General features: G+C 39.5%; 1 protein-coding gene across 2 annotated transcripts in view; it reads left to right on the top strand.

Moving 5' to 3' along the window:
• atg9b (autophagy related 9B) overlaps positions 1-11,246 on the top strand; it is a 23,191-nt gene extending 11,945 nt beyond the window's left edge. For both annotated transcript variants that reach the window (XM_021613582.2, XM_036986126.1), the window contains 7 exons: positions 4,558-4,737; positions 5,462-5,707; positions 5,968-6,209; positions 6,443-6,536; positions 6,648-6,735; positions 6,880-7,058; positions 7,608-11,246. In XM_021613582.2, the coding sequence (XP_021469257.1) occupies positions 4,558-4,737; positions 5,462-5,707; positions 5,968-6,209; positions 6,443-6,536; positions 6,648-6,735; positions 6,880-7,040 (1,011 nt within the window). In that variant the 3' untranslated portion in view covers positions 7,041-7,058; positions 7,608-11,246. The remainder of the gene's footprint in view (positions 1-4,557; positions 4,738-5,461; positions 5,708-5,967; positions 6,210-6,442; positions 6,537-6,647; positions 6,736-6,879; positions 7,059-7,607) is intronic.
• The last annotated feature ends 932 nt before the right edge of the window (positions 11,247-12,178 follow it).

Genomic DNA, 12,178 nt, shown 5'->3' on the forward strand with positions numbered 1-12,178 from the left:
TTATTAATATTAGCACTCTGTGTACATCCAAGGGCCAGCCGTGCTGCCCTGTTCTGAGCCAATTGCAATGTCCTTTTTTGTGGCACCTGACCACACGACTGAACAGTAGTCAAGGTGCGACAAAACTAGGGCCTGTAGGACCTGCCTTGTTGATAGTGTTGTTAAGGCAGAGCATCACTTTATTATAGACAGACTTCTCCCCATCTTAGCTACTACTGCATCAATATGTTTTGACCATGACCGTTTACAATCTTGTGTTACTCCACGTAGTTTAGTCATCTCAACTTGCTCAATTTCCACATTATTTATTACAAGGTTTAGTTGAGGTTTAGGGTTTAGTGAGTGTTTTGTTCCAAATACAATGCTTTTAGTTTTAGAAATATTTAGGGCTAACCTATTCCTTGCCACCCACTCTGAAACTAAGTGCAGCTCTTTGTTGAGCGTTGCAGTCATTTCAGTCGCTGTAGTAGCTGACGTGTATAGCGTTGAGTCATCTGCATACATGGAAACTCTGTCTTTACTCAAAGTCAGTGACATGTCGTTAGTAATCATTTTAAAAAGTAAGGGACCTAAACAGCTACCCTGGGGAATTCCTGATTCTAACTGGATTATATTTGATAGGCTTCCATTAAAGAACACCCTCTGTGTTAGACAAGCAATACTTTATCCACATTATAGCAAGGGGTGTAAAGCCATAACACAAGTTTTTCCAGCAGCAAATTATGATCAATAATGTCAAAAGTTGCACTGAAGTCTAACAAGACAGCCCCCACAATCAGTTTATCATAAATTTCTCTCAGCCAATCATCAGTCATTTGTGTAAGTGCTGTGCTTGTTGAGTGTCCTTCCCAATAAGGATGCTGAAATTCTGTGAGAATAAACCAATCGTGATGGAGAGCAATGCGAGTGAGAGACGCTTCGGATTGCGCAGCACACTCAGGGAGAAAGGCACAATGCAGCACTCCGGGCCACAAAAGACATGAATTTGTTTAGGGTCCATTATCGTCACAAAGAGCATGCTTGTCAAAATGTGAATGAGAGACTAATTGGAGTGTATACAGCCTGCGCAAAAAACAAAGCACAGCTCGTGCCTTTCAAGCATGTTTTTTCAAATCATCATTAGCGTCTCATCATGCAACCTTACAATGTATTAAAAATAAAAACATATGGCCCAGTGTTTGTAGAACAACTAAAGTTACATTAATAACTATAAATGAAGCATATAGGAATTCCTATTTCTTTGTTAATACCTATTTCTTTGTTAACATCACAGAATAACCACGTGTGCACTCCCTCAAATCGTTTGGAAACCATATTTATATTATGTTCCATTGTATTCTTCATACTATAAAATACTATAAAATAATGCCACGGAATTATAAGCAAATCTTGTCTGCTAAATGAACTAGTGTAGCCCATAGCCATTTGGCATAGCCACATCAGGACCTAACTTTTTATTTTTATTTAAACTTTATTTAACCAGGAAGGGCTCATTGAGATTTAAAATCTCTTTTTCAAGAGCGTCCTGGTCAAGATAGGCAGCACCAAGTCATTACAAAAATTACAGACAAACAACATGAAAAACTACAAGTAATCTAGTAAAAACCATAGAATTCACAAGAGTATATCAAAATCAAAAACAGCATTATTGAGGATAAGTTTCAATTGACGCAATGTATGTTGAACAGTATAAAAAGCAATTTGCAAGTTCTGGAAAGCTTTTGTAAGAGACGAGGCACAACAGGAAATAACAGTATCATCAGCATAAAAATGAAGTTGCGCATTTTGTACATTTTTGTCTAAATAATTCATATAAATAGTGAATAAGAGAGGACCAAGTACAGAGCCTTGGGGCACACCATTAAAGACAGACAATTTAACAGACATAAGCCCATCAAATTGAGTGCACTGAGTTTTATCAGACAGATAGTTAGCAAACCATGCAACTGCATGCTCTGAAAGACCTATACTCGACAATCTCTGCCTTAGTATAGCATGATCAACTGTATCAAAAGCCTTAGAGGGATCAATAAAAAGTGAGACACAGTGCTGCTTTTTGTCAATGGCTTCAGTGATATCATTTAAATCCTTCATGGCTGATGTAATTGTGCTATGCTTCTTCCTGAAGCCCGATTGGTACATTGATAAAATAGAGTTAGTAAATGAAAACTCTTTTAGCTGTTCACTCACAAGGGACTCACACTCACAAGTATTTTCACCAGGGGTGACAGCTTTGAGATTGGCCAATAATTATTTAAAAGAGTTGGATCTCCCCCTTTTAAAAGTGGTAGGACAAATGCTGATTTCCAGATTTTCGGAAGTTCATTACATTCCAGGGTTAGATTGAACAGTTATGTAAGTGGTTCAGCTATGAAATCAGCTGCCAAATTTCTCTTATGAATAAAATGTGGGTTTGTCTTAGGAACCTTAGTATTTCTAACAGCAACAAATGCACAATGGTCACTTAAACCATTACAAAAAACACCAACCGCAGAATATTTATGTGGAACATTTGTTAATATCAAGTCAATCAGGGTAGATTTATCTGGGCATTTAAGATTTGGGCGAGTGGTTGAGTTAATCAACTGGGTAAGATTCATAGAATTACAAAACATTTTTAAATCATCAGACACCGGCTTTAATCAACACCAGTTGAGATCACCAATCAAGATAATTTCACTGCAAAGAAGTTTAGACATAAGGTGCGTCAAAGAAGAAAATTCATCACCGAGAGCAGAGGGGGGTCTATATAACAGCCAATCACAGTTATAGAGAGACCCTTTGAAACCTCAAGATTCAAAGCAAGAAATTCCAACTGTTTACAAATAGTTTCAGACTTTGCCACACTTACAGGGAATTTAGATTTTACATATATAGCCACACCCCCACCTTTCTTAACTTGATCAGTGCGATAAACATTGTAACCACTTGTACAAATATCCTTATCAAAAACAGACTTGCTGAGCCAGGTTTCAGAAAACACAATTACATCAGCATCAGTTGATTTAGCCCAAATCCTAACCCCATCAATTTTTGACAACAGGCTGCGTACATTTAAATGAAAAATACCAAAACCCGATCTTGATTTAAAATCCGAGGGGGTTTGGAGACATTGCATATCAGGGCCAGGGTTAGGTTGCACGTTACCCTATATCAACAAAAGAAGAATAACTAGGCACCTCTGTTTAATAACCTTGCACGGCTTCTCTTTTTTAAGAGACCTAATCCAAGCGAATTCTACAAGTGAGTTTCCAGACAATACAAAACAGTCATTTAAAACCATTAGACTTTGGTAGTGACACACATTCGTACTGTTCACATCATGCCACAAATACATAGGCACTTGGACGAGTGGACTGAGTGAAAAAGAGCGAGTTCCTGCAGACAAAATGTCTAATGGACAGGAGAGCACATTGTCAGATGTACTCACCCAGCGACAATGTTCGTTTTCTCCAGAGTTCAGTAAAGTCAGTGCACAAAGCAATACCACGAAAATTGTCATTTTCTCTGACAAATGTAAAAAATAGAGGCCAACAAAGGTAAGGGGAGAGAGGGACAGCGTGTATGTATGAGTCTGAATGTGAGTAGATTGGGTGTTGAGGTCGATTGAGAGAACGGGTTGGGGATTGTTGAGCTGCTACTGACATCCAGGCGAAGAGCAAAAAAGGAGCAGCTTGGACGAGACACTCCGCGGATGAAGGAGGAACTCAGGCCAGCCAGAGATAGGGTTACTTTGGTCAACTTCAAGTAATGAAGTGCCGAGTTGAGGGAGACCCGTAATCTTTACACCAGCAAAAACAAAAAAGTTTGCACTACACAACAAGGAAGTTACTCAACCATAAATAAATAGGTTATTAGTAGGTTAAAATGTACTAGTCACAGACAAACGACTTGACATGCTGCCATCTTGGATTTGCTGCAAAACATAAGGACAACATAAGGACAAGCTTTTCTTCTGAAATATACTTTATTTTTGAAATATCATGTTTTCTTTAGACCTGTCTAAAATAAATAATATATTTATTGTGAAGGTGTAGACTGTATTACATGGATTTATTATACTTTTTTTAATGGTGTGTGGAAGCCAGGAAATGCTAAATATGTTAATTTATGGTCAATTACCGTGAGACCAACAGTTATTTGCTTGACAATCACCGGCTGACGAAATTTCGTGACCGCCACAGCCCTACTTGTAACACACATGTAAGGATTTGCTCAAGATTTGATCAATGCCTAAACAAGTGCTTTAATTGTATTAAGTTATTCTTGTACACTCCAATTCATATGACCTCACCATAATATTGTATGTCACTTTCCACACAGGTAGTAATTCATCTTATGCCACTTTAATCATTCGTTTGGGGGACACAATGGAAAGTATTCAGACTTGATCAAAGTACTTAACTTTACTCGCAACTCTCTCATTAACAATCAGTGAATGACATAGGCTATGTAAAAAGTTCAAGTTAAGGGTGCAGATCTCAAGTCTGAATAGCGCCAAATCCTCATCCAGTATTGTCTGTCTTTGTGTCTGTGTGTGTCTGTCTGTCTGTTTAGCTGTTTATCCTGGAGGAGCTGCTGAGCCCCATCGTCACGCCCTTCATTCTCATCTTCCTCCTGAGGAACAAGTCCCTGGACATCATCGACTTCTTCAGGAACTTCACTGTGGAGGTAGTTGGGGTCGGAGACATCTGCTCCTTCGCACAGATGGACATCCGTCGTCATGGAAACCCTCTGGTTAGTGCCTGTAATTTAGGGTATGGGAAAGGGACTTTGATATGGAAAGTATTGTCATTACTTTGTTGAAATGAAGATTCTCACTGCTGTTTTTAGGTCAGTGATCACCAGGTCATCATTATTGCATCAGAAATGAATGTGAATGCGTCCTCTCCTGATATTAGTCACTTATGCATAGTTATTTTTTTAAATATATTTTTTGTTATTTACCCTCTTTTTCTCCATAATTCTGTGATATCCAATTGCCATCCAATTACTATCTTGTCTCATCACTGCAACTCCCCAACGGGCATAAGAGAGGCGAAGGTCGAGTTATGCTTCCTTCAAAACATGAGCCAAGCTGCACTTCTTAACACCCGCTCGCTTAACCCAGAAGCCAGCTACACCAATGTGTCAGAGAAAACACCTTTCAACTGACGACTGAAGTAAAACTGCAGGTGCCAGGCACGCACAAGGAGTCACTCGAGCGCAATGAGCCAAGTAAAGCCCAACGACCAAACCCTCCCCTAACCCGGACGACGCTGGGCCAGTTGTGCGCCGTCCTATGGGACTCCCGATCACGGCCGGTTGTGACACAACCTGGAATGGAACCCCAGGCTATAGTGATGCCACAACACTGCGATGCAAAGGCTTAGGCCGCTGCACCACGTGGGAGGCCGCATAGTTAATTTTTTTCAATATTGCATTGTTCCAGTGAGTAATTGTCACACGTTGTCTGTTTCAGTGGATGTCTGAGGGCCAGACGGAGGCGTCTGTGTACCAGCAGGCTGAGAACGGCAAGACTGAGCTGTCTCTGATGCACTTCACCATCAAGAACCCCCGTTGGCAGCCCCCCCAGGAGAGCTCAGTGTTCATCAGCCATCTGAAGGAGAAGGTGCACCAGGATGCCCAGGGAGGACCCCCCACCCAGCTGCTGCTCTCTGAGGCCCCGCTCTGCTCCTCACTGCTCTCCAACGGGTCCGGCAATGAAGTTAGTAACTACAGTAACTCCCCACTACACCCACATCCCCATCCAGCTAATTCATTGTCAGTCACAGTTAGGACACAGGTAGATTTTTGCCTCAACACTATAACGGCAACCAGACTCTGCTAGTCATTCAACTGTTTCATCCAACAATGATGTCAATGTATTGCAATTTGTCTAAGGTTTGTTATTGGATTACAGTATGTTGAGTTATATCTTGACAATTTGCTTGTATACTGCCCTCTGGGTTATGTTTTCCTGTCCAGCCTGACAACCTATTGGCAAGTGTCCTGGCCCACCCTGTGCTGACCGCGTCAGGCCTACCAGGCCGAGACCGCCGCTTTGTTCCTCCCAGCACGGCTGCCTCTGCAGCCGCCAGCGTCCTGGCCTCGCTATCCAACTCCCACTCTCAGCTCCCCCACGCCAGCCGCTCCCGCTCGCATGTCCATCTGCCTTCCACCCACCCCGACAGCACCATGTACTGCAGTGACCGCACCATCATCGACAGGTAGGTAGACCGACACCATGCTCTGCAAACACACACTGCAAACCCAACACTGTTGTCTAGGTTCATCCATAATGCAAAAGTGTTGATTGATTTGATACAGTACCTGCTTGTCGAAGGTGCATTATTGATTGAATATGAGGTTAGTTCATAGTCTGTGAATTAAGTGATTAATAGCAATGTACTTAGATGTTTTTTTTAGACTTGCTGATAATGGCTTGTTTTTATTTCCTCAGCATGTCAGCCAGTGATTCTCGAATGAAGAGCACTACATTGCTATCAGAGTTTGCCTCGGCTGAGATGAGTCTCCATGCTATTTACATGCATGAGGTAGGTTACCTCGAAGAGGTGGCCTCAGGGTCCTTCTTTTCATTTACCTTTCTACACGCACGCACACACACACACACCGAGTGTGTGACGTGTGTTCCACTCTGTCCCCAGGTCCACCAACAGAACTCGCTCCCCCACCAGAGGACAATCGGCCAGTGGCAGAACCCAGTGCCAATGAGAGAGCTAAGCAGCAACGCTGGTACGAAACAGTCATTCATCTGTTTTTACTTACATAAGATCTTGGCTAACGTCAGATGGAGCGTGTTTGGTAGTTGATAGTTTTTAGCTTATGACATCCAGTTGTCCAACTGTCTATGCTCTGACCCTCTATCTACGCAATCAGGTTCTCAGACGCACAGCGTCCACACAGCAGTCAGCCTGTCTAATATGCCCACCCCGCTGCGTCTGGGAGGCTGGACGGAGGAAGAGGAGGGGGATGCAGAGGAAGAGGAAATCCTCAACAGTGGGTCGACTCCTAAACAGGACTCTAGGAGTAGCTATTGAAGTGCCTTAAATAAATGGGTTTGTTCCATCACATCTCTATTTCCTACACACGGACACTCCTCCATAATCTATAGGCTAATATTGACAGAAAATGATATTTTATCTAGTACTACTCTTTTTGCTTTTCTTAAATGTGCAATATGTAGAAATAGCCCTGCCTTTTCCTGTTTTCTAAAATTCTAAAATGTTTTCCAGATTTCAGTTTGTGACATCAAGCAAATGTAGAGAATTGTTGTACCATCTAAACCACTGTGAAATATCTTTAAAGCCAAAAATATTAAATATCTTTATAGCCAAAAATATGAAATGGCTTTATAACCAAAAATATTTTTCAGCTGTTTGAAGCTGATGTACAAAACCGAAAGTAAAAGAAGCAAAAATTAAACTTGTGGAGGGGAAATAGAAATATTGCACATATAATGGATCTACTGCTTATCAGACTTGCTTTCAATGACTAAAATGTCTGTCTGAAAACAGTCGGGTCATACACAATTCCATTATGGAACTTTTAAAAAAAAATATCCCACAAGGGATGTGTGGCTGACTGTCTTTTCTCTTCTTTTGCAGTGTTTACACTTTCCTTTCTGGATGAACATTGTGGCCTTAGATGATCTTTTTGGAGTATAGGATAGATAGGACCTTTATGACGTCACACAGCACAGGCAGCTGGGGAACTCATTGGATAACCACTGTCTCCATGCCTCTCCTCCTATCACATCAGGAGGTTTTGTCGTCAGGGAAACCAACTGTATGTCTTCCGTCCCTCTCCATGTCATTGTTTTGTTATAGAATGTATTTACATCGCTCATAGAGGTGTGTGTGTGTGTGTGTGTGTGTGTGTGTGTGTGTGTGTGTGTGTGTGCGCGCACGCGCACGCTTTGGGACTCTGGGAAAGAGTGGCATGCACAGCTAGGACACTTGCAAGGCAGGCTTGAGCATGGTACGCAGCAAAACCTGTCACACTTTTGTTGCATATTCATGTTTTTTTTAATATAATATAAGTTTGATTTGTGCATTTGGGAGGTTTACAATATGGGTCTGGGTTCACTTTCTCATGGTGGAAATGGTGTCTTTCCTGGTGCTGAAGAGACTGGAGTGAAGGTGTATCATACTAGCTGCCTGACCATTTTCACTATATGATGAAAGTTAAGTGCAAAATTCTACATTGGCATATTTGGCCCTTACTTATTGCTTGACATTTGTAAATACACTTTAGCGTCTTACATCTATATGAATATTTAAGATTTGTTGTTTTTAGTCCTTGGGGCAGTTTTAATCATTGGGGAAGATGGAAAAGTACTGAAAACAGTGACATGAAGCAGGCTGCAACTATACTACTGCTACTACAGATAGGACCCCACTAGAAAATATGACAAAAGCCTACAGATGCGCTAGATTAATTAACCACAATTGTAAACAGGATAAAATCTCATTAAAAGCTGCTGTCTGATTTAAATGGGCCTAATATTATTCTCTTTCTTTAAAATCCTGGGTGACTCTAAGACAGGATTCAACATATAATAACTTGATTATTTTGTATCAAAGTATCTTCCATGTACAGTCTCCACTGGCAACAGGGGTGTTATACTTGACAAAGGTACATACATCAAGATTACATATTTGCAGAGACAGTAACTACATTGTTGTGGGTAGGTATGAGAATAAGCTATGGAGGGTTGCATATTATGTACAGTAAATTAAGAAGTGTTGTTGAATACATTGATTTTGCATGTACTGCTCAACATTTTGTTTACAAAACACTTTCCCCTATGTACACACAAGTGAACTTTATTATTATTTTGCAATTACAGCAATCAGATCTTGAGGCTTAAACCGGTTGGTTTTCTGTTCTACCTGATAGTTAATTGCACTCACTTGGTGTCCACGGTCTAAATTAGTCCCTGATTAGAGGGTACAATGAAAAAATGCAGTGGAACTAACTTCGAAATCCAGAGTTGAGATTGAGGGTTATAGAGGATGATGTGAGCTGGCCAATCAGCGGTCTACTCACATTAATATTTTTAATGACCGGTATACACCCACACCATTCTGTTTTTGGGGTATGCCCACACCATTCTGTTGTTGGGGTATGCCCACACCATTCTGTTGTATTGGGTATGCCCACACCATTCCAACACAGAATAGCATTCTTTTTATAAAAATAATTGTACATTCTTCATTCAAAAACTGTGGAAGGAAAACAACTATTTCACTCATATTGGTATTCATTATATGTCATATTTCATAGAAATCTGGTAACTGGATAGTTACTTTAATATATTTCATTTAGTATTTATTGTTGAAAAATCATCTTTATAGTAAATACATTCATACCAAATATGATTGGGATCTAATGTTAATAACTGAACGTCTTAACAGAAATCTTGAAGGCACCCATGTAAATCTAACTTGTTTTCCTTAATGTATGTCTCATACAACATTGAACAAAACTGATTTTAAAAAATATATATTTTTGTTGAATTGCCTTTGACAAAACATAAAGTAACTATCCATATGCAACTTTGAAATGAAACAATCCTTCATGTTGCTGGTGTCATCAGTACAGTACAACTCAAAGGAGGGCACACTTGTCTGCATGTAAATGCTGAATGTAACCCAGCCATCATCCCATGAAATACGTGGCATGATGTATCATTGGTACTGTAGCCAGAACAGTTTATTGAAACATTATACTAAAGCTCCATTACTGCTACTGTATCCATGTCCCACTGATACAATAACCTAGTCCACACCTATACGTATATCTCTGTATCCTCTACAACATTTTAGTCATTTAGCAGCTGCTCTTATCTAGAGCGACTTACAGTAGTGAGTGTATACATTTTTGTTTTGGTCCCCCGGTGGGAATCAAACCCACAACCCTGGCATTGCAAGCACCATGCTCTACCAACTCAGCCAAACAGGACCACTATTGTAAGACTAGAGAGTATATGTGTTTGATGACTTTTTCCCTTCATTTAGTTTTTTTCATTTGTGTTTTGAAGTGGTGTGGATGTAGACATCAACCTAACTATGCTAAGCTAACGTTGACTCAAAAGTTTTGCACTGATTGAAAATAAAAATTATATTGCTAGAGACCTGCATCAAACTATATTTTCGATCCAGCCGAGGTCTCAAAGGAACAGTGAGTGGAACTCCCTTCCTGAATGGCCTCTCTCACTATATATAATAACCATATGTAGGATTGTTATCATCCATACCGTGGGCCTATCACAGACCTGGTTGTTGTTACCTCTGGTCAGCAAAAGTTCACCAATTAGTGGGGAATGTCTGTCAATGTTTTAAGTAACATTATAGGCCTAGTCAATGCCACATATGGTATTGCTGTTGGTGTTCCATTTGTTTTACTGATGTAATAAGTTTTAGGGGAGATGTGGTAGTTCATGAGTCTTGCCAGTTTCCATAGCCTAGATTGCACTGCCTCTCCCTATCTTTTTTTATTTGATTATTTTGCTTTATTTTGAGCAGTGCCTTAGGGTTAGCTTTAGTTCATATTAGAAACCATTGAAACCGTCAGAGCTCATTTTACTTTGTATTTTAGCAGCACATAATGTACAGTATTTCTTTTGGCAGGATTGTCATGTTTTGGCACCAAGTATACAGTGGGACTTGTATTCTAATATTGTTGATGAGTCCTGAGTAACATGAACTACAACAGACTGATATTTGACATAAAAGTAGTCAAATCACTTTCACCTGATGACAGAATTAATCTGATCAAAGTGTTTCGTTCTGTACTGTCTGCCTCCCCAGTCCAAAATAATCAGTTGGGGAGGGGAAATGTTCTATACCCTTTTCATTTATGTTTAATTATTATTTAATTCCATCCTTGAGGCTCCCCATTCAATATCATTGCTTCTTATCCACTACAAACCAGTCTCCCCCAAAAAAACATGTTGACTGGTACAAGGTGCTACGTTTTCATATTCTTAGTGTTGAATAGATTTTGAGCCATCTATTCTTTGTTGCTTAGGTTTGTTCTTTTTGTTTGTTTTGTTTAATTTAAGAAACACTAGCTGAGAATGAACAATGCCAAAATAACTTGTTTTCAGCAAAGCTTTATCATACACATTTTATTTGTTTTCTGTAACTGAATAGGCAAAGTAATTCTTATTGTGTGTATTTAATCATTAAAGTGTGTCCCAAATTCTAATGTACTTGATTTGAAATAAAACATGTAATATACATTCTGTTCTATGCATTTCTTGAGTTTCCTTGGCAATGTTTGCATTGGAACAAACTTTTCAAATACTGTAGTATTCCTGAACTGCCATGAAACATTTAATAAATAATGCATTGCCCAGCCATTCTCTTTTAAAAAATGTATTTTTCAGTTTATTAGTGTGATAAACAAACTGGACGTAACTAGTAATAATTAACATTCAACAATTGGCATATAAAAATATGTGTATCAACAATTTTTTATTAAAACGAATTGCAAACAATTCAGAAGGTAAGAAAACAAAGCTATTGGCAGCATTTTAGAAAAAGAGCTAAATAAAAGTTGTTCAACCACCATAACTTGAAGTTCTTTAACAGATCGGACGAGTCATGGAGGTGCGATGGAGACACTTCTAGGGAGAAGAACTCTGCTGCCCCCCCTGGAACCTTTGCTGCCCACCTTTAACCCTCAATTACTGCTTCTTATCTGAATCTGCTGTTGCAATCATGAAAAATATGATTAAAATGTGTATAAAATATAATTAGATAATTACAAGAAGTGCATGTTCACTTCATCAAGAAACATGAACTTCAAACAAATAATTAACATATGCATTTTTTGATAGAAGAGCAACTCTTCTGTCACTCACTTCATCGTTGTGTCTTATAAACTTCCAGTGCTCAGTAGCATCCCAACTAGTTGTTTCCATGTCATTTCAATGAAATTATGTTGAACCAACGTGGAATAGATATTGAATTTATGTCTGTGCCCAATGGGCCACCTGCATAGCATGATGTCCTACCTAGACACTTTAGACAGGTTGTGTGATTTGTTTTGTTTGGGTGTCGTCAGATACAGTTCAGGGAAATAAATATTCAAACGTATAACATCTATTATGATTTTTTATTTTTTATACTCTGAAATCAAAGATAACCCTTTTGGTTAGACCGCAAGT

Source organism: Oncorhynchus mykiss, chromosome 8 (assembly GCF_013265735.2).
Source record: "Oncorhynchus mykiss isolate Arlee chromosome 8, USDA_OmykA_1.1, whole genome shotgun sequence".
Lineage (NCBI taxonomy): Eukaryota > Metazoa > Chordata > Actinopteri > Salmoniformes > Salmonidae > Oncorhynchus > Oncorhynchus mykiss.